The 26220-nt window shown below is 43.1% G+C and overlaps 1 protein-coding gene across 1 annotated transcript in view; it reads left to right on the forward strand.

Annotated features, from left to right (window-relative positions):
• The window catches only part of ZDHHC15 (zinc finger DHHC-type containing 15), a 42176-nt gene that overhangs the window by 6117 nt on the left and 9839 nt on the right, over nucleotides 1–26220 (forward strand). The window contains exons 2-10 of the mRNA XM_026653081.2: nucleotides 6887–6913; nucleotides 10720–10814; nucleotides 12495–12615; nucleotides 15223–15292; nucleotides 16292–16324; nucleotides 17531–17651; nucleotides 20199–20331; nucleotides 22277–22403; nucleotides 23683–23792. Of these exons, the coding sequence (XP_026508866.1) occupies nucleotides 6887–6913; nucleotides 10720–10814; nucleotides 12495–12615; nucleotides 15223–15292; nucleotides 16292–16324; nucleotides 17531–17651; nucleotides 20199–20331; nucleotides 22277–22403; nucleotides 23683–23792 (837 nt within the window). The remainder of the gene's footprint in view (nucleotides 1–6886; nucleotides 6914–10719; nucleotides 10815–12494; nucleotides 12616–15222; nucleotides 15293–16291; nucleotides 16325–17530; nucleotides 17652–20198; nucleotides 20332–22276; nucleotides 22404–23682; nucleotides 23793–26220) is intronic.

Raw genomic sequence — 26220 nt, forward strand, 5'->3', positions numbered from 1 at the left:
TTTTTTTGCAACAGCATCACACTGTTGACTCATATTTAGCTTGTGGTCCACTATAACCCCTAGATCCCTTTCTGCCGTACTCTTTCCTAGACAGTCTCTTCCCATTCTGTATGTGTGAAACTGATTTTTTCTTCCTAAGTGGAGCACTTTGCATTTGTCTTTGTTAAACTTCATCCTGTTTAACTCAGACCATTTCTCCAATTTGTCCAGATCATTTTGAATTATGACCCTGTCCTCCAAAGCAGTTGCAATCCCTTCCAGTTTGGTATCATCCGCAAACTTAATAAGCGTGCTTTCTATGCCAATATCTAAGTCGTTAATGAAGATATTGAACAGAGCCGGTCCCAAAACAGACCCCTGCGGAACCCCACTCGTTATGCCTTTCCAGCAGGATTGGGAACCATTAATAACAACTCTCTGAGTACGGTTATCCAGCCAGTTATGCACCCACCTTATAGTAGCCCCATCTAAATTGTATTTGCCTAGTTTATCGATCAGAATATCATGTGAGACCGTATCAAATGCCTTACTAAAGTCTAGGTATACCACATCCACAGCTTCTCCCTTATCCACAAGACTCGTTATCCTATCGAAGAAAGCTATCAGATTGGTTTGACATGATTTGTTCTTTACAAATCCATGCTGGCTGTTCCCTATCACCTTACCACCTTCCAAGTGTTTGCAGATGATTTCCTTAATTACTTGCTCCATTATCTTCCCTGGCACAGAGGTTAAACTAACTGGTCTGTAGTTTCCTGGGTTGTTTTTATTTCCCTTTTTATAGATGGGCACTATATTTGCCCTTTTCCAGTCTTCTGGAATCTCTCCCGTCTCCCATGATTTTCCAAAGATAATAGCTAGAGGCTCAGATACCTCCTCTATTAGATCCTTGAGTATTCTAGGATGCATTTCATCAGGCCCTGGTGACTTGCAGGCATCTAACTTTTCTAAGTGATTTTTAACTTGTTCTTTTTTTATTTTATCTGCTAAACCTACCCCCTTCCCATTAGCATTCACTATGTTAGGCATTCCTTCAGACTTCTCGGTGAAGACCGAAACAAAGAAGTCATTAAGCGTCTCTGCCATTTTCAAGTTTCCTGTTACTGTTTCTCCTTCTTCACTAAGCAGTGGGCCTACCCTGTCTTTGGTCTTCCTCTTGCTTCTAATGTATTGATAAAAAGTCTTCTTGTTTCCCTTTATTCCCGTAGCTAGTTTGAGCTCATTTTGTGCCTTTGCCTTTCTAATCTTGCCCCTGCATTCCTGTGTTGTTTGCCTATATTCATCCTTGGTAATCTGTCCTAGTTTCCATTTTTTATATGACTCCTTTTTATTTTTTAGATCATGCAAGATCTCGTGGTTAAGCCAAGGTGGTCTTTTGCCACATTTTCTATCTTTCCTAACCAGCGGAATAGCTTGCTTTTGGGCCCTTAATAGTGTCCCTTTGAAAAACTGCCAACTCTCCTCAGTTGTTTTTCCCCTCAGTCTTGATTCCCATGGGACCTTACCTATCAGCTCTCTGAGCTTACCAAAATCCGCCTTCCTGAAATCTATTGTCTCTATTTTGCTGTTCTCCCTTCTACCCTTCCTTAGAATTGCAAACTCTATGATTTCATGATCACTTTCTCCCAAGCTGCCTTCTACTTTCAAATTCTCAACGAGTTCCTCCCTATTTGTTAAAATCAAGTCTAGAACAGCTTCCCCCCTAGTAGCTTTTTCAACCTTCTGAAATAAAAAGTTGTCTGCAATGCAGTCCAAGAATTTGTTGGATAGTCTGTGCCCCGCTGTGTTATTTTCCCAACATATATCCGGATAGTTGAAGTCCCCCATCACCACCAAATCTTGGGCTTTGGATGGTTTTGTTAGTTGTTTAAAAAAAGCCTCATCCACCTCTTCCACCTGGTTAGGTGGCCTGTAGTAGACTCCTAGCATGACATCACCCTTGTTTTTTACCCCTTTTAGCCTAACCCAGAGACTCTCAACACTTCCATCTCCTATGTCCATCTCTACCTCAGTCCAAGTGTGTACATTTTTAATATATAAGGCAACACCTCCTCCCTTTTCCCCCTGTCTATCCTTCCTGAGCAAGCTGTATCCATCCACACCAACATTCCAATCATGTGTATTATCCCACCAAGTTTCAGTGATGCCAACAATGTCATAGTTGTATTTATTTATTAGCACTTCCAGTTCTTCCTGCTTATTACCCATACTTCTCGCATTGGTATATAGGCATCTAAGATACTGGTTTGATCTTTCCTCCCAGTTTTGTCCTGACCCTCCTTTCTCTCTGCCAATATAGCCTACACTCCCTCTCGTTTCCGACCCATCTCCCAGGTCTCCATGTTCACCACTTACCTGCGGGCTTTGCTCACCTGTCCCCATCGAACCTAGTTTAAAGCCCTCCTCACTAGGTTAGCCAGTCTGTGTCCAAATAGGGTCTTTCCCCTCCTCGAAAGGTGAACGCCATCTCTGCCTAACAGTCCTTCCTCAAATAGCATCCCGTGGTCTAGGAAGCCAAAGCCCTCCTGGCGACACCATCTTCGCAGCCAGGCATTCACCTCCAGGATGCATCTGTCTCTGCCCGGGCCCCTACCTTTGACAGGAAGAATCGAAGAGAATACCACCTGCGCTCCAAACTCCTTCACCCGTACTCCCAGACCCCTGTAGTCACTCTTGATCCGCTCAGTGTCACACCGCGCAGTATCATTTGTGCCCACATGGATGAGTAGCATGGGGTAGTAGTCAGAGGGCTGGATAATCCTCGACAATGCCTCCGTAACGTCTCGGATACGGGCTCCCGACAGGCAGCATACCTCCCGAGATGAAATGTCAGGGCGACAGATGGGCGCCTCCGTCCCCCTCAGCAGAGAGTCTCCGACCACCACTACCCTATGTTTCCTATTCGCAGTGGTGGCAGCAGACCTCCCAGCCTTAGGGGTACGAGGCTTCTCCTCCTTTACTGTAGGGGGTGATGCCTTCTTTCCTGTATCAAGAAGAGCATAACGGTTACCTATTACTACAGCGGGAGGGTTCGGAGTAGGGGTGGAGCACTGCCTGCTGCCAGAAGAAACCAGCTGCCAGTGTCCACCCTGAGCCATCTCCTCCTCCACCAGTGGTGTATCAGCAGTCCTGTGTACTGGGACAGCTACCTCAGCTGTCTCCACATGGACACTGTCCAGGAATTGCTCGTGGATTCGGATGCTTCTCAACCTCGCCACCTCCTCCTGTAGCTCTCCCACCTGCTGCCTGAGAGTTTCCACCAGCAGGCACCTTTCACATTGGATGGTCCCCCCAGCCTGGATATCAGTAAGTGGAAATTGCAAGTTACAGTCTCTGCAAAACCACACCAGGATCTGGGTAGAAGCATCCATGCTCAGGCGCTCTGTCTGGCTACAGGCGCAGGTGGAGGAGACACCAGCAGTGCTGGCACAGTGTTGCGGGTCTTCCTAACCATCGTAAGCCTCCCTCTGTCAAACTCCCGTCTGCAGCCCCCTGTCCGCTGAAAGGGTTGTTTAAGCAAGAAGTATAAAGTTTTAAGGGGAATAAAGGGAAAACAGATAGAACCGGCAAGGGACCCTCGCCCTTTCCCAACTCCCTTGCAAAACTCCCTGTTAGCAGCCCCTGTTCGCAAAAGCTCCCTGGTCGCTTGTGCGCTGCTTTATAAAGCCCTGGTCTGTATGAATGCCCTGCCCACTGATTAAGGCTCAGCCAATTACCAGAGGCTTCTAGGTTTCAAACCTTCCTTTGAAGCTCACAGCTTCCAACTGCCAGCTACAGCACACGGTCCTTCAAACAACCAAACAAACAAACAGACTGACAAACACAAGCTCAGCACACAGCAAATAACCTCCAAACACAAACAAACACACACTACAGACAGTCACTTACCCCAAAAGGGTGCTGTATTGCTCCTCCTTCACCTGGAGAACTCCCTTGCGAAACTCCCTGTTAGCAGCCCCTGGTTGCAAAAGAGGTCACTTATTCAAATGTGAATAAGTGACCGTGCATCGACAAATGATAAATTTTGCTGTATTTTTCATCTATAAAAACCTGATTACTTTGCTGATTTCAAATAGCCTATGGCTCAAAAGTACCAGATAGCATGGCATTAACAAAAGCCATCTTCATCAATGTACGCAATACATCTCAGTTCTTATTCTAATTTGTATTTTTCCATGTGAACTGGTTGAAAGACCATATTCAAAGAGTAGTTATCAATGGTTCGCTGTCAAACTGGGAGGGTGTTTCTAGTGGAGTCCTGAAGCAGTCAATCATGGGTCAGGTACTGTTCAGTATTTTCATTAATTACTTGGATAATGGAATGGAGAGTATGCTTATAAAATTTGTGGATGACACCAAGCTGGGAGAGATTGCAAGAGCTTTGGGAGATAGGATTAGAGTTCAAAATGACCTTGACAAATCGGAGATGTGGTCTGGAATCAACAAGACAAAATTCAATAAAACCAAAACTCAATAAAACCAAGTGCAGAACACTATAAAATGGGGAATAACTGGCTAGATGGAAGTACTGCTGAAAAGGATTTGGTGGTTATAGTGGATCACAAATTGAATATGAGTCAACAATGTGATGCAGTTGCAAAAAATGACTAATGTCATTCTGAGGTGTACTAACAGGAATGTTAAATGAGAGGTGATTGTCCTGATCTACTCTGCACTGCTCATGCCTCAGCTAGAATACTGTGTCCAATTCTGGGGGCCACACTTTAGAAAAGATCTTGTAAAATTGAGAGAGTCCAGAGGAGAACAACAAAAATGATGAAAGATTTAGAAAACCTGATCTGTGAGGAAAGGTTAAAAAAAACTGGGCATGTTTAGTCTTAAGAAAAGAAGACTGAGTGGGGGACCTGATAAGTCTTCCTGTGTGTTAAAGGCTGTTATAAAGAGGGCTTTGAGGTAGGACAGGAAGTAATTGGCTTAATCTGCACCGGGGAGATTTAGATTAGTTATTAGAAAACTTTCTAACTGTAAGGGTAGTTAAGATCTGGAATAGACTCCCAAGAGAGATTGTAGAATCCCCATCGTTGGAGGTTTTTAAGAGCAGGTTAAACATACACCACCTGTCAGGGAAGGTCCAGGTTTACTCAACCCCGCCCTCAGCATAGGAGGCTGGACCTGAGTTATGTTCTGTCATGGGCATAAGATAAATTGGTGAGATGAAACTTGATGTAGTTAAGTCTTATTTACCCAGGTAGAAACTGCAGCTGTTTTGGAAACATTGGGAGTTCCAAAGGACCAGAGCATTGATGTTTTCCCAGAAGCTGAATAATGACTCTAAAAATGGCATGGAGGGGCCAGCCATTGTTTCTAGATAAATGTGGATCAGATCTGCTCAGTTTTCAAGGTGTCTTCTAAACTCATATGTTGCCTGCTACTGACACAAGAGATGGTGTATTATCATTCTAACTTAAGCATTTATAACTCTTCATCTAAATCATATGACCCCAGGACAGTCAAGAATAGTAGGAGCTCCTTAATACCACAATATAGTACCAACAACTTCTCTTAATTCATCAGTATCTCTTCCTGTAGAACTCTATGTTTTCCTTGGGATAGTCTCCCTTTTAAATACTGTCTTGATCCCACTAGGTTTAGCTTGTTGGAGCAAATGAAATCACTGCCCAAAAGCTTGTTTGTTTGAGAGTTTGCCAAAAGGTGTTAAAACTTTAAAAAAAAAAATCAAAGGTGTAATTACACATACTAAGCTGTATCAAAATGTCTGATCATATGTGTAAAGTTACCTGTGTAACTTTATATCTTCAGTTTCCCAGATGGAGTAACTGTGTTTTTGTTCAACAGCCAGTTTTAGAAATATTTGCCATACTTGTAAGAGAGTTAAAAAACACCCAATTTTCTGTAACATAGGTTTTTTAATCTTGTTCCCTCCCCAGAGAGAGGGAGAGAGACAGACAAATTTGGAAATGAGGGAAGAGGGAGAAGTATCCGCTAAAATGACAGGATCTTTTTGGACCTCAGTTTCTTTACCAAAAATGTATTGTGGCTAATGACACTTGTGCATTTCCTGAGAATTTGTTCTTTTTATCCACCAGCAAGGCTCAGCTTCATAGCCACTAATCACCAGCTGAGAACTGGGCAGATCTCCTATTGCAGTTTGCCAATTTTGCAACTCCTTAAATCAACCTGGGGGGTAACTACTGAGCAACACAAAGCTCTCACAGCTCTCCCCTGCCTCCTCACTATGCAACTGCTCTTTACTCAGAGTAGCTGTAGAGCAATGTGCCCCTCCTCCCTGCAGGCTGAAGCAAGCTGTGAGCTCCAATAGTGCTCTTGGTGCCCTGTTAATCCAGATTGCAGCTAGATGGGTCCAAGTCAAACCCTGTGTGTCATTGCAGAGTACCACTGATTGGCTACCTGGCTAGGCCATGACAGTCTATTTTAATTTTACATTGATACAAAATTAACTGTACATCCCTGGATATTAATAAACAAGACTTCCAATGTAGAAATGAAAGCAGTTGGAAACTAGCTCCAAGCAGGCATATCAGTAAATAAGTGAAGATGTTATTTGGACAGGCTGTTAGAGGAGCCCTGATTATCTTGCAGGCATCAATACCATTGGGACTCCTGAGAAAAATTACATTTTGTAGGAATGGAAAATACAGTGTAACTAAGATGATTGAACATTTTATTATGGAGACCATTCAAGTGAATAAATGAAGAGATGCTTTCCCAGGTGTAGTGTTATGTCTGATCATGGTTTAATGATCAAAATTGGGAATCATTTCTTTTTGATCTTCTAGCATATTGAAATTTTTTTTTTCTTTTTGATTTTGTTTTAGAAAAGATTATAGACTGCTTTGGGAATTTCATCTGCTGCATAAACATATACTTGTTTTTTCTTTTTCAGTGACTCTAACCAATCCTGTAGAACAAGGTAGGTGAATCTTATTAAATATCTTGGCATTTGTCCATAGTTCCAAAAGTGCATGAACATCTACTTAAAAGAAAGCAATTGAAAATCATTTTTTGTATATTTATATACATAACAGCTCTCAAGGGAAGAGAGGGAAAGGGTATTCGCACTGAATCTCCAAATAGTAGGATCTTTCAGTTCAGTAACAAGAAAATTTAAAAGCAAACATTTCCACACTCCAGCAGACCACAAACAATAACTTCTTGTAGAATTCCATTAAACCATCATACTCTTTCAATATTTCCTTCCTCCTGATTGCAGATTACCAGGATATATATAGCATGTATCAAGAGAAGTGTTCTAATCTCTCTCTGTACTAGTGAAAGGTGCCAATTGCAAGTGGAAATCCTCTGTTTATTCCCAGAACAAGTACAACACGGGCAACAGGGCATGCTCCCAAATCACCTTCACACACATTATCCTACTTTTTCTGTAAAAATACTATCTCTAAACAGTATTTCAGTCTCTGTGGACCCAATTAATTTTCTTCATTGCTGTATTGAGGCATTCAATTAATGCCACTTGTAATGGTTTTGTAAAATAGATACCTCTTGACCAAGACCACTAAACTCATTTTCCATAGGCCACTGGGCAGCCATTGAATGATAATGACTTTCAGACTACAGTCTCTATATGAATTACGACTAGTGGCCGAGGGGTGAAAGGTTTTATGTCCCATTACTAGTTCACCACTGCACTCTCCTTGTTCACATGCACCTTCTTCAAATTTGTTTAGTAATGTGACAGTTTATTCTCATGGGAACAGAAATAGAACTGCAAGGTCACTGAATAAATCAGGCAGGAGGAGCAGGCAGGAGTAGACAGAGCTACCATTGACACGTACTGTCAGTGGGTTAAATTCCAGCCCCATGCGATGGGGTCAATGGGAGTTTTGCCATTTGGCCCTTTGAGCCAAATTCTCTGTCCTGCTCCATCCCTTTTGTGCTACTTTAATGGTACAAAGGGGATGCAGTCTGGCACTGTCTCCCCTGCTGGAGATTTCCACAGCATGGGAGAGTCCCCAGCAGGTGTACAGCTGGCATACATCGCTCCCACACAACCCATCCCAGGGGATGGGGAGGCGTAGCAGCTTTGCTGATCCTCATCTGGCAGACTGGCCCTTGAGGACCCATGTCAGCCGGAACATACAAGAACAGCTTCCAAAGCAGAGAACTGGGGAGCTGTAACTCACTCCCTGATGGCCTCCTCTTTCAGTGCATCAAGCAGGTTCTCTTTGCAGCCTAGTACTGCCCCAATATCTTAAGTGGTCACAAAGGAAATGTAGAAAATGTGGCAATAAGTTAATGATGATCCAGCAAAATATATCTTATTTGTAAAGTTTGCCAGTGAACTTAAATCACTGCATGTAAGTTCCCTGCAGAAAAGTTTGCTCACCTGACCCTTTTTTCCCAGAGAAGCCCCACTGTGCCACCTAACCAGCATAACTAAACTATCAGCAAGAGTTATCTCCTTAAATGCTGGTTTAAGAATGACTGAGTGCTTGCCCTATCCTGCTGGGATACCACAGAATGAGCTAGTGGCTTGTTACTCCCAAATAACTAGCATCCCTTAGTTATGTCTTTTTCATTCTGCCTATGTTATTTAAAAATATGTGCCCCCAAAAACAGTGCATTGCTGTTCTGCAGTTCACTGTTTCATCTGAAGTCAGTGGAATATTTGGATCTACCTCAGTGGGAGCCATTTCCACTGTGAATTCCATTACTCCTGAGATGAGCTTTCTTAAATAAGGGTGACTTGCTTAAGACTACTTTGCACTATCCAGAGTAGAAATTCTTTACTGATGTCACTCAGTAAGTCCTGGGAAGGAGCATGGAAAATGTCTTGGGGTACGTCTTGGGGTATCAGTCTATCGGGGATCGATTTATCGAGTGTAGTGTAGATGTGATAAATCGATCCTGATCGCTCTCTCGTCGACCGCTGAACTCCAGCTCGGCGAGAGGCAGAAGCAAAGTTGACGGGGGAGCCGCGGCCGTCGATCCCGCGCTGCGAGGACGCGAAGTAAGTAATTCTAAGTCAATCTAAGATACGTCGACTTCAGTTATGCTGTTCTCGTAGCTGAAGTTGCGTATCTTAGATCGATTTCCCCCCCACCCCCAGTGTAGACCAGGCCTTTGAGGGGTTGTGAAGTAAGCTACTGTTTATTTCACAGAGAAAGTAAAAGAGCTTTTAGGACACCTCAACCTCTCAGAATTTTTTCAGTCCGGCACATGTATACATACCATGTAAATCATTGGTATGCACAGAGAATCCTACATTACTTCCTAAATTACTGTACTCTAGTTCGTTCTCTCTCTCTATCTATATATATATATATATATAATATAGCGAATGACACACTGGAAAGATCAATAATGCATCTAAACAGGCATTCTGTCTACAACAGTGGGCAACATGGATGCTTCAGAGGAAGGTGTAATCTCATATTGCATAGAATTGTGCAAAAAAGCTAACTGAAGAAGGATGGTCTTGTGGGTAAGAAACAAGACCAGAAATCAGGGGGACCTGAGTTCTATTCTCAGCTCTGCAATAGATTATTTTTGAGGTTTTTTTAATTGTGTGTGTGCCCAGAGGCAGTGTGATGAGCACACTTCAAATAAATAAACTGAAGTTATCAATAACGTACCTGCCCCAATGTGGATAATTTATTATTCACATTGAAAGGGCCAAATGTTCAAGTCTGTACTCAGCCTTTACACTAGCTAAATTGCCATAAAATCTGAGTAAGGAAACAGGATTTGCTTTGGACTATAGCCTTCTGACTCTTCCTGTGGTGGTCATTTTAATTCTGAGTTCAACATGATCGGGAAAAGCACATATTGTAGCTATTTAAGTGACACACTTATAAATAAGGCTGTCTGGTATTTGCAGATATAACTGTGGGTGGTGGGTGAATGTGCCATTGTGGGAGGCTAGCCCCTGGCCCTCCCCCCCTACCCGAGGCCCTGCACCTCCACTTCTGCTCGCCGGAGCCCGGAGCACCACTTCCCCCACAGTCCCCCCTGCATGCCCTCCGTCCCAGCACTGAGTGGGTGGGCGGCACAGCCGGAGTGCCCCCAGCCCCGGAGCACTGGGCAGGCGTGTGGTCCTAGCATGGGTGGACTGACGGGCAGTGCAGCGTGGCCACAGCCCCGGGTCTTGTGCATACCGGCCCCGCCACAGAAGAGCAGGAAGGGAACTGGAAGCAGGCAGGAGGGATCTTGTGGGCAGAGCATGGGCAGGGCCACACTAGGCTGTTTGGGTAGGCACAGCCTTCCCCGGCCTATGCTACTCGCCACCCATGGATATAACAGTAGTTAATATTGTAGTGTGTTTGAGCATTTAAAAAGATATCCAAGTGCTTTGCAAAGCTGATGCAGAACTGCCCTTTGCCCTTCTGAGTCTCTTCATATGCCTCATTTCAATGTCTGTGTCCTCCCAAATTCTTTCAAGTAAAGAAGTTTGTATATTGACATAAGATTGTTCCAGGTACCTTGTTTTTCATATGATAATGACATCTCTGATGGATTACAACCCTGCCCCACAGCTGTGATCATTTCCTGTTTTGCCAACTTGCTGAAAAGAAATGTTTTCCCATTTTGCTTTGTCAATGAGCTTTGACAGCTGTAGTTAACAGTTCATAAGATATTTGATTTTTCCCGTGATATAAAATTCCGTTGGAACATAATATTTTTTAAATGAAGCACCCTGAATGGTGAAGAGTATAGAGTGACTTCTGCTTATGATTCATTATTCTTTTCTTCTCTTAGTGGCCTACCTCATAGTATTCCATGTCATCTTTGTGCTCTTTGTGTGGACATACTGGAAGTCTGTTTTTACTCTTCCGCTGCAGCCAGATAAAAAGGTAAGGGCCTAAGTACTTTTCATCGACTGCAAGCCTAAGACAATGAAAAGAAGAAAGTGGAGACAAAGGGAGAATTCAAGAAATCCATCTATACTATTGTGGCCAGGGACAACTGATGAGGCTTCCTGGCTAGATGGAAACGTGTCTGTGGCTGTCCAGAAAAAAGAGTGCAGTTGAACCGTTCTGAGAATTGTTTAAATTAAGCTGTCTATGGAGCTTAGAGCAGGCATGGTGTTGCTTTACTTTCAAGTGGTTTAGGAGCTAACAGGATTTTAAATGGTCAAGGATAATGGGATTTATTATTGTTAATTTACATATTTTAATGTCTTCGATTCCTAAGCATTTAACCAATCCTGAAGTTCTTACTCAGTCTAACTTCACACCAATTCCATGACAATTTTTCCTGAGTAAGGACCTTGAGATTTGGCTCCTTTATACAGAGCTGGATTAAAACAATATGGAGCCCTAGGCATGCCTGCCTGGAGGTCCCCAAAGGGTGCACTGGTAGTGGTGACAGGGCCTCTTGAGCAGCAAAAGTGTTGCACCCTTGGAGGCATGTCAGTTGTCCTCCTGGAGTGGGTGTGGGCCAGGTGATTTTTCTCCCTGGTTCTAGTGTTGGCTGGTCTGCCCTCGATTAGAGGCTATCTGCAGACTCAGACAAATGTCACTGCATTGATTACACTCGGTTCATACTTTCGGGGTGGGGGTTGGCAACCAGGAAGGCTTGAAACATATTTTTTGTTTTAAATGAAAGCTGAAATTCTGACATCACATGACTGTGGGAGCCAGGCCCCTAGGCATGTGTCTATTGTTTAATTTGCCAATCCCTGCCTATATACACATAGGAGACACTTATCCCAGTAGCAAAATGTCCTTCCGTGGTGATAATAGAAATAGAAAAATCACTGTCCAAGAGCACAACAATGAGGGAGGAGAGGCATTTGGAGGAATCACTTCACCAAAATGCAGATTGTGATTCATTTACTTGACAAATCATATTCTTAATTTTAGGTATTTTAAGACAGAGGCCATGCCTCATTGGAGCACAGGACTGGGAGCCAGGAGTTCCTGGATTCTAATCTTTGCTCTGACATTGATTTACTGTCTGACTATACTCAAGTCACTTCACTTCTTTATGCTTCATTATACCCCTTGGTAAAATATTTGGCAAAATACCAACCTCAGAAGGCTGTTATGAGGTTGAGTTAATGAATGTTTGTGCAGCACTTTAAAAATACCGCTCCAGAGTCTGAGCTTAGTTACAAAGATGTAAATTTATGTCAGTGGAATACTCCAGATTTGAACTAATGTAACTGAGAAAAGAATCTGCCTCATAACGTGCAATGTAGGTGCCGCTATTATTATTATCATCATTATTATTGTAGTTATTTAATGGAGAGGAAACATCTAAGGCAACATGTAGTGAAGCTAATATATTATGCTGTGACCTCAGTTTCAGTTTGTGTCTCTTATGAGTGAATCAGTTAGTTCCCCAGCATTTGGTCTGTCCAACAGTGAATACCTCTCTGTTTATCTCATAAATGAAAGCCCTTCTAAGTGTGATTAATGTTTGTGCTTTGGAAGTAGTGGGAGGATAATGGCTTTTCCAACCTGGCCTGCCTTTGAAATATTACTGTACTACACATGGATAACTGGTCCTCTCATCATTTCTGCTTCTAGTTCCATATGTCCTATGCTGACAAAGAGCGCTATGAAAATGAAGAGAGACCGGAGGTGCAGAGGCAGATTCTTGTCGAAATTGCAAGGAAGTTGCCAGTGTACACAAGAACGGGGAATGGAGGTCAGCTAAGCAGAGGGCTTTGTTGATGTAAATCTATTCAATCTTGCTAAGCATTGTATGCTGGCAATCCAGCTTATAGTGGCAAGTAACCGCAAATCCCTCGTGCCAAGACATACTGCTAAAGGATTTCGGTGCTCAGAACTTTAATGCTGAGGAAATAATATTAGTTTAAAAGGATTTCCTTCCTGGCTTCTTCCTCCAACCCTCCTGATTGGGGAAAACGAGAAATCCTTGATTACTTATCCCATTTCCAAATAGAGTGCCGGGTGCTTAGTAGCCTTATGTTGTCTTCCTTTCTGTATTTATAGTTTGGAGACTGTAGTTGGGTTCCCAGGCTATACTTATTAATGTAGAATCATGGGCATAGCTTGGGGGGGATAAGAGGGTATCTTCCCCTCCCTGCCCCCCAAACTACAGCTCGGGCAGGCATGGAATTTGTTCCCCTGCCCCACCACGTGGCCCCTTTGGCCTGACTGAAGCTGCCCCCTCAAAGATGGAAGCCAAATTACACATATGTGTAGAACCAAATCGTGTAGCCTTTTTTTCTCATTTCAAAGAGGGTTTGGCCTGAGTAAAGACTGCAGGACATGGTCCAATAATGAGGTCAACAGTTATTGTCCCTCCTGGACCTAGTTCTGCAGCCAAATACACATTGTTACTCCTGGGGGGAATTCTGTGCCACTGCGCATGCACAGAATTTGTCGCCTGCAGATTTCTTTGCTTCCCTGCAGAAAAATGACTTTCTGACAGGGAAGCAAAGGGAAGCCACAAGAGCGGTCATGTGACCCTCCCCAGCAGTATGTTTTGGATGCCCAGTGCAGCTGGCAGAGAGGTAAATCACAGTGGGGCCGGGGGCGGGACTTGGGAAGACCTGGCTGGTGGCTCCTACCCTGTGCTGGGCTCAGCTACTAGTCCCAGCTGGGCTGGGAGGACGTGGGACTTCCTCTTCCCCTGCACAGCATCCAGGGCTGCGGGGCCGACTTTAGGAAGTGCGGGGCCCGATTCGAATACCCGGCGGTGGTCCAGGCCTTCAGCGGCACTTCGGTCGCGGGTCCTTCACTCGCTCCGGGTCTTCCGCGGCACTGAAGGACATGCCGCCGAAGACCCGGAGCGAGTGAAGGACCCGCCGCCGAAGTCCCGGACCGCCGCTGGGTGAGTAAAAAAATTAAAAAGGCGCCTAAGTTAGGCGCTCTTCTTGCTGGCGCAGGGCCCGATTCGGGGGAATCGGCCTAAAGCTGGCCCTGCAGGGCTGTGTCAGATCCTCCCCTAGATTTCCCCTCAGCTGTAGGAAGCTCTGCAAACTCCACCCCCAACATGCTTCCTGCATCCATCGCTCCTCAGCTGCAGAGGGAGGGATCATTGTACAGGGAGCTGCTCCGCCATCCGTCCATCCCCTGTGCATCCAGACCGCCTCCTATCCAGACCCTCCCACCAAACTTCACCCCTCCCCTGCAAACAGAAACACCCCTACTCCCCATCCCTTACGAGCCCCACTCCCTTTGCACCTGGACCACCCTGACGAGCCACTCACACCCGGATCCCCACCATACTGAGCCCCAACTAGCTGCACCTGGATCCCTGCCCCACTCCCCAGCATCTGAACCCCACCACTGAGGCTCCCCCACCACCACCACCCGTACCCGGACTCCCCTGCCGATCTCTGTCCCCTCACAGCCAGATACACACCCCCCGCTGAGCCCCAACCACCTTCATCTGGGCCCACCTGCAGAGTCCCATTAACGTTGCACCCAGAAGCCCCCCAACAAGCCCCTGTGCATCCAGATCCCCCACTGAGCCACCCGCACGCAGATTGCCCCACACAGAACCCCCTCAACCCACACCTGGATCCCCTCACACTAAGCCCCTCTACACTTGGATCCTGCCTGGCTGAGCCTGCCTGCCCACACCTGGTGCACTTGGCACAGGGGCGGGGTCCTGGGGTGTTTCTGGGGCAGGCCCGGTCCTTGCCCTATGTCAGGGTTGGGTACAGCCTCACTGCTGAGTCCGTGTCCCGGGGGGAAGCTGCACAGTGATCTCCCACCTCTGTGCAGCCAGTGGCCTGTGCTCACCAAAGCCATGCTGGAGCCTCCACATTTATTTGACAAATAAAATTTGTAGAATTTTAAAATATTGTGCACAGAATTTTTAAGTTTTTGGCACAGAATGCCCTCCGGAGTAACACATAGAACTCTTGTTGAAGCCTAAAGGAGTTCTATGGTTGGAGTTGCTGCAGCATTCAGGCCGGTGTATTCTTTAGTCAGCAATCTTAGGATCTGAAGTAAGCAACTTTTGTACTAGGCCATTGTTTAAATGGAGCTTTTTCAAAGCCACAACACAAATGTACATGTACACACACATCCTGTTTCTATGTTTCTTTTGACTACCTTCGAGCTGGATATACATTCACCGCAAAGCCAGCCCCTAGGAGTATTAGGACCACCATTTATCTGTTTTTTGCCTGGCAGCCTGAATCAACTGTCAAGTTGTATAGGAAGCCAGTTATGCGGGAAAGGATGAGAACATGAACAGAATGTTAAGTGTGTGTTCTCTTCTTGCTCCTTATTTAACACGAACTACTAACACTAATGCTTCTGTGTTTAATTTTAGCTATTCGATTCTGTGATAGATGCCAGCTAATCAAGCCTGACCGTTGTCACCACTGTTCTGTTTGTGCTATGTAAGTTATTGAAATGTTTTGACACCAGTGAATTGAGCCACTGCTAAGCAACAAAAATGACAATGTCTTGAACATGTCCTTATAAACACAGAGGTACCCAGATGTTTTTCTGTGTTCAAGAACAGCCAAACAGTAAGGGCGAAACAATCAAAAGGGCTCTGCTAGGTCTTGTGCACATGTGTGTGCCAGCACCTACATGCACGCAAGTGTTAGCATTTGCACTCCCAAAACACTTTGTGTCCCTAAGGGCTTGTCTACACTACCGCGGTAGTTCGACGGCTGGCAATCGAACTTCCGGGTTCGATTTATCGCGTCTGGTGTGGACGCGATAATTCGAACCAGGAAGTGCTCGCCGTCGACTGCGGTACTCCACGTCAGCGAGAGGAGTACCGCGGAGTCGACGGGGGAGCCTGCCTGAAGTGTGTGGACCGCGTCTGAACCGCGGTAAATTCGAACTAAGGTATGTCGACTTCAGCTACGTTATTCACGTAGCTGAAGTTGCGTACCTTAGATCGAATTGGGGTGTTAGTGTAGACCAGGCCTAAGAAGTTTTGTGGTTATAGTTTCCTACACTAGGGCCTGCATGGGTGTGAATCTGGTGGAAGGTTTGCCAGCTTATGAAAGGCACTAGCTACTGTCAGTGCATTCAAAAAATAATCTTTTTTTTTTTAATATGTCAGGCCTTTGCTATGTATTGGTAATGCAGAGATTGTAAGCACTCCAGAGCAGGAACCATCTTCATTTTTTGTCTTGTACAGCACCAAGGACGTCGGTAGCTCTTACAACAACAACAACAAATAGTCCACCTTAAAAATGGTGGCTGCCTTAAGAATGATGGAATGATAGCAGCCATCTTAAATCTATCTCTTTGTAGAAATACAACACAAAACTGAAGACTTTGTTGCTTACCTACAGTTGGTGGAGTCTTTTTGTTTGAGTCTGTTTAAGTTCCAAACATAAGGATCCTCTTTGTTGTATTCTTTTTCTTTCCTTTTGCAGGTGTGTGTTAAAAATGGATCATCATTGCCCATGGTATGTCCAGGATATTGGTCTGTATCTTTCTGAAAGTAAAGGCTGTTTAAATCCTTTTGTTGGTATAGTGTCCGCATGCCTCTTTCTTTTATCACGGAGGATGTCTCTCTTTCTGTGTTTGGCACTGAATGAAATGGCCATACTGGAAAGGCTTGCCTGGAGCGTTTGATTTCTTTTGAAGGACAAATAAGGAATATTTTATTATTTATTAATATTTTATTAACTGCATTTTTGAAAGCTGTTATAAACTAATGTTCTCTTAGATTATTACCCAGATTTGTAAAGGTGCCTCAACCCTACCTTTCATTTTGGGTACATAATCATTTGGGCAAGCAGTTAGTAGTTGCACCCACCAATAATATTTGCATGCAGTATGCATATGAAATGGTGTCATTTGTGCATATATGATAGTGTCTGCAGAATAGTGCATGAAAAATTTAAGATCACACTTAGAGAGTTTGCCCCCATATACTTATTTCCCAGAACTACCTGGGTTATGATTTTTGAATTATTGTCATTGGGTTTTCCCAGCTCTGCTACTCTCTACCTTTTACTAGAAGGGAGACTTCAGGAACCAGAGTCAACACAGACATACGTCTGTGTAGGGGGTTCCAAATTTGAACCCAGGTCCAGATGTGAGTCTGATTCACCACTGATTTACACCTAGTGGAGAGATTTACACATGTATAAAGAAGGCATAAGACGCTACCACCAATGTGAATGGAGAATTCTGATTTACTACCATTTTGCACTCACTTTGCACATGAGTAAATTTTCCACGAGGTGGATATCAGTGGTGAATGAGGCCCAAATGGCCCATACAAGCCAAATCAAAATCCCAAATCTGAATACCTTCAGAGTTTGGGGCATTTGAAATCCAGATACAGATATGAATTTTGCAGCTTGAGCCCATCTCTGTGACAAACTAGCAATGAGACCAAACTGATTGAGGTCTGGTCTTTTGATGTTATCAAATACATTTATCATGTTTTGCTTGGTGTCACTCTTGCTTGCAGGTAAAATACAAAAGTAAACAAGAACTCAGTTACATTTCATTGTTACCACTAAGGGGAGCTATTATTGAACAGATTGTTTTATATAATCAAGCACATAAAGAAAAATTTTTAAAAATCACTTTCGTATTCCTTGTCTTTGGACCACGTGTGCTGTAAGTATCCTGATTTCAACTTTGCTTTAATTCTATAGGGTGAATAACTGCGTTGGATTTTCTAACTACAAATTCTTTCTACTGTTTTTAATGTATTCTTTGTTGTATTGCATGTATATTGCTGCAACAGTCTTCAAGTATGTCATCAAGTATTGGACAGTAAGTTCATGTTACTTTTATGTATTTTATTACTCTTATTGTGGCTTTAAACTCTGCTGTGTTACTCTTACTGTCATTCCACAGAAAAATATATTGCATTTCAGTAGTAGGGGGCTTTGTCTTACATTCTGTATGTCAGTTTAACTCACATTGTGACTGAAATACACCTCTACCCCGATATAACGCTGTCCTCGGGAGCCAAAAAATCTTACCACATTTTAGGTGAAACTGCATTATATCGAACTTGCTTTGATCCGCCGGAGTGCTCAGCCCCGCCCCCCCGGAGCACCGCTTTACCGCGTTATATCCGAATTCGTGTTATATCGGGTCGCGTTATATCAGGGTAGAGGTGTATGCACAAACTGAAGAGAAAATAGGCTCCAGTTGTAGAAAGGTTTTGGCTGAAAAATGCTAAACCTGATTTTAAATTTCTTCTACAAATGCTACCAAATTTGTGCATGAAAAGGCACATTTTCAGCCAGTCTTTAGGACCCAGAACTTGCAGCCTAATTTTAGACAAAATACAAGTGTGTTTAAACTATAAGAAGGAGTAAGTGATGGGGGGAGAACGAAGGTAACAGTAACACACGCTGTGCCAGAACTGATTTGAGCAACACAGCACAGGGATCACTGTTGCCAGTTGCAGTTTTAATGTATTCATTTTTTTAACTGTCCTATGTATTGTGTAAGGGGAATGTAAAGACTCACAGAGAGAGAGATCAGATATAAGAGAACTACAAATGAATATCAATCATGTCTGGAATGACCTTTATGACTAGAGAGGTAGAAGTATGAAGCAAGTCAGAATCAGTACATCGTTGTGGTGATCTTGCAACAGAACACGAAGAATCTTCCTAAATCCAAGTACAACTATTATTTGGGAAATACTGAAAAATTATGTCATCTCATCTCTTTATGTGCTTGTATTGCCTGAGGGGATAGTTGTCTCCTGGGTAAAAATTAGCAAGGAACCAACATTTGAAATGTATTAAGTGGCTGCATGATCACCACATATACATTTTCATTAGCATTGCAGGAAACTATTAAGTGGAGTATATTCTTTTCTGTGACTTTTCCTGTAATTCCCAGACCCACTTTCCCAACCTTCTCTGAATCCTTGCTCCTGTGGATCAAGTCTAGTGTGTTAAGGGAGCAAGTGAGAGTAAGAGTAAATTAAACCTACCTGGGTGTTAGTTTTCATGATGTTACTTGCCCGCTTGTCTCCATAAGCTTAGTTCCTGCAGTACACCTGCCCTCCTCTTCTTTTCTCTGAGTTAGAACTAATATAAAGAGCTTTGTCCTGCCATTGATCTACACACATTCATATTAGGATATGGCATTCAAAGAAACTGCTTTGACCTTCATTGTCTCCTTATAGTTTCTCTTTTTTGGCTTAAAAGTCAGACTGAAATACTGAGCACTACTTTATATTACAGTTGGTTTATATGGAGGCAGTGTCAGCTGACGGACCAGGAGATGTAGCCTCAAGACTTTTGCTTTCTAATGCCTGCTGGTTCACTTTGTGACTTTGGCCAAGTCACTTAGAGTATGTCTACACTGCAGTAAAACACCTGCAGCTGGCCTGTGTCAGCTGACTCAGGCTGTGAAGCTATCAAATTTTAGTGTAGACATTGGGGCTTAAACTGGAGCCTGGGCTTTGGGTCCATCTGTGGGTGTTTTTATTGCAGTGTAGATGTACCCTTAATCTCTCTGGCCTCAATTTTATAATCAATGGTGCTGTAAACCATACCTCCAACCCAGACACCCCTGTGGGGCACTAATGGGAATTAGTCCACGTGCTAAGGAGGGCAAAGGTATTGTAACTCTCCATTACGCTATGTAGGACTTGTAAGATGGAGGAAGGTTTTTGCACATTTGCTCACTTGCAGGGGGTAGGTACAGTCTGTCTCTAAACTGCAGGAGTTAAGTGCTAGAGGGGTCCTCATGCTCCAACAGTTTAATGTGAAATGAAGCATTTTCAGCCACCTGTAAGATTTTCTGGGCTATTACTAACTGTAGACAGCTGTCATCAGGATTTGATGTACCTGCTTGTTGCTGTTATAGCTGAGAGAGGGAGTTCAAATTTCTGATCTCTTAAATTGGAATGTAGCCATTGGAAAAGATGGCAGCGTATTAATGTGCATCCAGGAAAATATGAAGATTAAAGAAAACTCAGCAGAATGTGAACAGGCTTTCAAAGCACTTGTTATTGCCTGCCAAATTCACTGTGGGCATAGGAGACACTTCTCCTACCCATATGGGGGACTGTGAACATACTGGCCCTGTTCCATACAAAGAATTAATAGCAAAGCCCCACTGTATATCTGCTTTGGAAGTGATGAGGGAAAGAGACAGCTTATTTCTTCTTTGTCTTGTCTGTTCATCATAGGGAGAGGTGATTTTTTTTTTTTTCTGCAAGTCTGAAAACCCCACACATCCTACATATTCTTAGTAAATACAGGGTAACAGCAGCTGATTCCTTTAGGCACCAAGATTTCTTTCTCTGTGTTTTTCATGTCCTTTATCCTTTTTTGCTTTTATTTCTAGGACGAATTGACCAATGGACGTTCCAAGTTCCATGTGCTTTTCCTTCTTTTTGTGGCACTCATGTTCTTTCTAAGCCTGATGTTTCTCTTTGGCTACCACTGTTGGCTCGTCAGTAGAAATAGGTCTACTTTGGGTAAGATTCCATGTGTACACCATAAAGCAATGTTCTAAAAAAGCATGTGCTGTTCACCTCTAGGTATACCAGCAAATATTTGAAAAAGCATTTAAATAAAAAGATTTCTAATTCACACTGCTGGGGGGTTTTCCTCTTCAGCTGACAAAAGCTCAATTGGAGACGTGGAGACTAAAATAGAAGGGCCCAATCCTGCAAATGCTTATGCGTTACTTTACTGACTGAAGTCAATGGGACTACCTGTAAGTAAATTTACTTACATGTGTGTTTGCTGGAGCAGGCCCTAAAACAGCAAGTGGGTTTGAGCAAAAAGACATCCATCTTTTCTGATGGTGAATGAGGGTAGGACTGTGGAATTGGACCAGTTTTGTGAAAAACTGCTGAAATTCCATGGTTTTTGAGCCAAAAATCTTCCAAGTTTCAAAATTTGAAAATGCATTTGGATGAAGATCAGGTTTCACATCAGAGCACAAATATCACGTTTTTCAATGCAGATACTACCATTTTGTGACATTTTTGAATGACAAAGTGGCTTGAAAAAATTGAAACTTTTTTTTGCAAAGTTCCACACACACAATTAATCTCTCTTTCTTGCACAGACCTAGTATAGGTTTGCCTTTAAAACTCGTTTTCAAAGGGCACTAGATCTCATCTATAGGCCTTTGTGCTAGCCTGAAGCATTAGGTCTCTGCACAACAGTGTAGAAGGTAACTTCAAAAATACTATTTCTAATGCCCTCTATTTTATCATTTTCTCCCTGCACCGCTTTTATCTCTCAACACAGGGTCTGTATATCCTACCCTAACTCTTAAAAGATAAGTGTTAATTCATCAAGCAGTCTGAATTTCCATACTTGAGATATGGTTCGTAGAAGGGAGTTTGTTTCCGTTTTATGCTTCCAGTCTTCGGATTAGAAATTCTCCAATTTTTGTGTCTTTCCGGTGAAATTCAGAGCACGTCTCATGAAAGAATGTTTAAACACGTTAAATAATAAACTTCATTCTATAATTTTTGTTTGGGGGATTAAATGAAAACATCAGTAATTGGTTTTATGATTATTCTGTGGGTTTCATCTGCAAAACCAAATCCATGCCATCAATTTTAATATAAGAGAAATAATAATGTAAAGATGTATAGGCATGCAAAAAGAAATGCCTGTGATCTCCACATTCATCCCTGTAACTTTTCCATTTTGGTCCACGGTGTGGTATGTTTAATTGCTGAGTGCTGTGGCTCTCAACCTTTCCAGACCACTGTATCCCTTTCAGGAGTCTGATTTGTCTTGTGTACCCCCAAGTTTCACCTCACTTAAAAAACTACTTGCCTACAAAATCAAACCTAAAAATACAAAAGTGTCACAGCACACTGTTACTAACAAATTGCCGACTTTCTCATTTTTAGAATTATAAAATAAATCAATTGGAATATAAATATTTTACTTACATTTCAGTGTATAGTATATAGAGCCATATAAACAAGTCACTGTCTGTATGGAAATTTTAGTTTATAATGATTTCGCTAGTGCTTTTTATGTAGCCTGTTGCAAAACTAGACAAATATATAGATGAGTTGATGTACCCCCTGGAAGACCTCTGAGTATGCCCAGGGGTACACTTACCCATGGTTGAGAACCACTGGCTTAGTGTACTCAAAGATGGCTACTGTATAGCATATACACGGTAATTTACTTTGCATTCATTAAATATGTATTATTTTCCTAATAGTCTAACTGGGCTTCCTTTGATTTTGATGAAGTTTACGAGTGAGGAAGGGATCTCAGGATTTGTCCATTGTAAATTCTCATGAAGATACAGTATCACTTTAATGTGTAACAAAGCAAGGTTTTGAAAAATCTTAGACACCTTATGTTGCAGCCTTAGCATAAAATATTTTATTTAACATTTGCTTCTTTCGTTTTTTTCCCTATAATGGTATCTGTCCCTAGAGGCATTCTCAGCTCCAGTGTTTCAAAATGGCCCAGATAAAAATGGATTTAATCTGGGCTTCGTAAAGAATCTTCAGCAAGTGTTTGGAGAGGAAAAGAAACTGTGGTTACTACCTATTGTATCCAGGTAAGTGGTAATCAAAACAGTGGAAAAGAGGCCAATACCATGAAACTGAGGCCAAATCCTGGTCCCAGCCTGAGTGTCGACCAGCTATGTATTGCGGAGTTCTGCAAGAATCAAGAGGAGCTGGTATCTTCGCATGTAGATGAGAAGTGGTTAGGGAGTCACTCCTAAGCAGCAGCTGCTGCAGCCTCATTGCTACGCTTCCACCTGTACTGCTGACTGGAAGATGGTTAGGCATAGACCCATCAGCAAACATCTTTGCCTTGTCCACCCAGGCTTCCTGTTAACATGGATGAATGAAACTGCCACAGAGCACAGCTCCATAGTGTACAGGTGGTCTGGATCTTCTCTGTGGACATGTGTGTGTCAGTCTCTCTCACTCTAGATCAGTGGTGGGCAAACTTTTTGGCCCAAGGGCCACATTTAGGTATGGAAATTGTGTGGCAGGCCATGAATGCTCACAAAATTGGGAGTTGGTGGGGGGTGAGGGCTTCGGCTGGGGGTGTGCGGGTTCTGGGGTGGGGCTGGGGCAGGGGGTTGGGGCGCAGAAGGGTGTCAGGGGTGCAGGCTCCGGGCGGTGCACCCCTGACACCCTGCTTACCTCAAGCAGCTCCTGGAAGCAGCGGCATGTCCTCTCTCCAGCTCCTATGCAGAGGCATGGCCAGGTGGCTCTGCACACTGCCCCGTCCGCAGGCGCTGCCCCAACAGCTCCCATTGGCCGTGGTTGCTGGCCAATGGGAGCTGCTGGAGCAGTGTGCAGCGCTCCCTGGCTGCCCCTACACTTGGAGGCGGAAGGGGGACGTGCCGCTGCTTCCAGGAGCTGCGCGAAGTGGGGCAAGCCCCCAACCCCGGATCCCACTCCCCCGCTGGAGCTCAAGAGCCGGATTAAAATGTCTGGATGCGGCCTCCGGGCCGTAGTTTGCCCACCTCTGCTCTAGAACGATTACAATTAGCTATCTATCTTGATTATATTTAAATGATTGGGCTAAACTCCATTTGAGTTACACCAGTAATGAATTCAGACTATAATCTTTATCCCACTGATCTTTTGCAAGAATTCAAGATGAAAGTCACTTTAAAACATGGTCTATAAGCTTCTGTCAAAACAAGGTTCCAAAATTGAACCCAGTATTTTCCAGAACGTAGTCCTTTAAAAGTAATCTCTGGAAATGCAAAGACTTGCTTTGGGCTTGAGTCAAACCTAAAACAAGGAGTAAAGTTGTATTTCAACCTTCAAATGAAGCAAGTTGGAAGTAGCTTTTTTCTGCCTTTGTCTTCCCAGCAAGGGTGATGGACATTCCTTCCCTATGAGAACATTGTGTGAAGCTCAGAATCCACTGCTAGCAAATGAAGAGCAGTGGGGAGATGATGGATTAGATGAAGAGAACCATGGTAAGATGATAACAAAAGGAAATTAACTGTGTTTTGAACTAAAGTAACTGTTGGGTGGATTCAAAAATAGTCACTGAGAACCCACTATGAGAGCTGTTTTTATGAAAAAGCACATTGGCTAAGTCTCTGACAGCTCTGACTTGGTTAATGAATATAGAACAAACATAACGCCCAAGTTTGAAATGAGTCTCTCATTTTGCAGGAGGAGCTCTGCTTCTACAAATAATTGGACTTGCAGTTTTGCACCCACAAGTTGCAGGCAGAAATGGTGACTTTTCCTCATCAAGCTATTTGATTGCTCCCACAAATTAAATACGTAGATGTGGAAATACTCTTTGCACCATGTATGCAATATAGCTGTAGCCCTGTCGGACCCAGGATATTAGACCGACAAGGTGGGTGAGGTAATATTTTTTTATTGACTCAGAACTTTGTGTGGCTCAAAAGCTTGTCTCACACTAACAGGAGTTGGTCCAATAAAAGATATTACCTCACTCACTATTTGCACCCACAGTTATTTGGGACATGAAACTGTGCATGCTCAATGAGATGTTTACCCAGCGTACATGTCTGTGTGTGCACATTCATATGTGCAGTAACTGCATTTTGGCACTGTGAATCAGTCAGGATGCCCAATTATGCTTTGCCTCAGAGTGAGACTGTAACGTAGGTGGTACCTAAACAAACCTGTCCATGCTGCTATAATTGGTGTTAAAGAAATACTTGTGCCTACAGCAATTATAGTGAAATGGCTTGTTTGTACAACAGTTATAATTTCAGATGAATTGAAAATTAATATTTGGATTAATGGAAATAAGACTTGATGGACCTCTAAAAACATATACACCCTTTTTATGCTATGGTGCTCCTGTGAAATAGCCCCTGCTAATATGTCCACTCTCTGCTTGCTTTTGCTCTGGTTAAGATACCTCTACAATCAGTTTCAAAATAATTCAGTGCTTCTGCCTATTGAATCACAATTTTTTTTCTCATGTACTTATTAACCCCCAAACTCCAGCCTTCAGACATGATGACAAGCATCAACACATCCCTGTGTCCTGTAAAGCTTCATGCCCTCCAAGTTTTAGGGTTCCAAAATATTGTCACTTGGTGTCATGAGGCAGGTCCTTTCTGTATGGAGCAAGGATAGCCACATCCATATGTGTAGAAAAGAAAACAATAAAGGCATAGAGATTCCATCCTGGCATGAAAGCTCAGCAGATTTCTATTAAAAGAATTGGATCATGGTTTTTTCCTATAGGAATGGTGAAAGCATAATAAATTCTTGTGTAACCATAACTTGTGAATTAAGCAAGTGCAGGTGAAGAGCTTGCTAATGCACATTTAGTGCTATAGAGACTAGGCTTTCATTAGGAGCTCAGCTTTGGTATCACGTTAACTATTTCCAGGCTTAAAACAAGACCGTTCATGCTAAAGTTCACTTTCAGGAAGCCCCCTTTAGTCATTTTCAACAGTGCACGCTTGGGGACCTGTGTGGAAGCAATAGCTTTGTTTAAAAAATAAAGCTTATATAGGTTTTTATAAGTGTGTGCTGTCTTGTGTACTTACAGAATGCAGAAAGGAGCTAGAGGAAGGATGGTCCAGTTATTGGGGCACTAGCCTAGGATCCAGGTTCAGTTCTCTGTTCTGCCACAGACTTCCTGTGTGACCTTGGGCACGTCACTTATCCTCTCTGTTCCTCATTTGTAAAATGGGGGTAATCAAACTGCCTTATCTCACAGGGACGTTGGGAGGATAAATATGTTAGACTGTCAAGCACTTTGAGAACTACTGATGAAAATTGCAATATAAGACCTCAGTAGTAGTAGTATTTTTTATTTCTGACTATACAGCACTTGCAGCCTTACTGTCCACTGGTTTAATGTTCGCTTGTGTTAAAGTTTTATTGCGGAGGGGATGTGTCATTACAAAGTAAATAAATGAAGCCTTGTCCAAGGCACACTTCAGACACTAGCACTCCAAGATGTCATGAACAGGGCTGAAGAGGCTCATTTCAACATTGGTTCAGATAAGTGATTTCAAGTGGCCTTTGTACATCTGTGCTGAAAAAACATCTGCTTCTGCTAAGACGTGTATATTTTAGTCCAGCTAATCTGTCTGACACAGTGCTGCATTGCTGATGGACTTTTAAAAAATAACATTGGTGTTTTTCTGTGTGCTATTTGTGACAATTTAAAAAAAATCAATCCGTCCCTTCAGGAGTGGTTCCCAAGTCCCCTACCTTTTACAGAGTATTCTGGGCTCTGAATAAAAAGTCTGCTTAGCTCTCTAAATACGAGCATAAGCATGCATAAGAATGAAATTAGCTTTTGCCAAGTCAGCTCTCAAAATCTGAGTTTCAAGCCTTTACACTGCAGTCTAATGATTATAGTGATCATATAATGATCAGTGACCTGTACTAGGCTCT

Source organism: Terrapene carolina, unplaced genomic scaffold (assembly GCF_002925995.2).
Source record: "Terrapene carolina triunguis isolate 2854851 unplaced genomic scaffold, T_m_triunguis-2.0 Scaffold131, whole genome shotgun sequence".
Classification (NCBI taxonomy): Eukaryota; Metazoa; Chordata; order Testudines; family Emydidae; genus Terrapene; species Terrapene triunguis.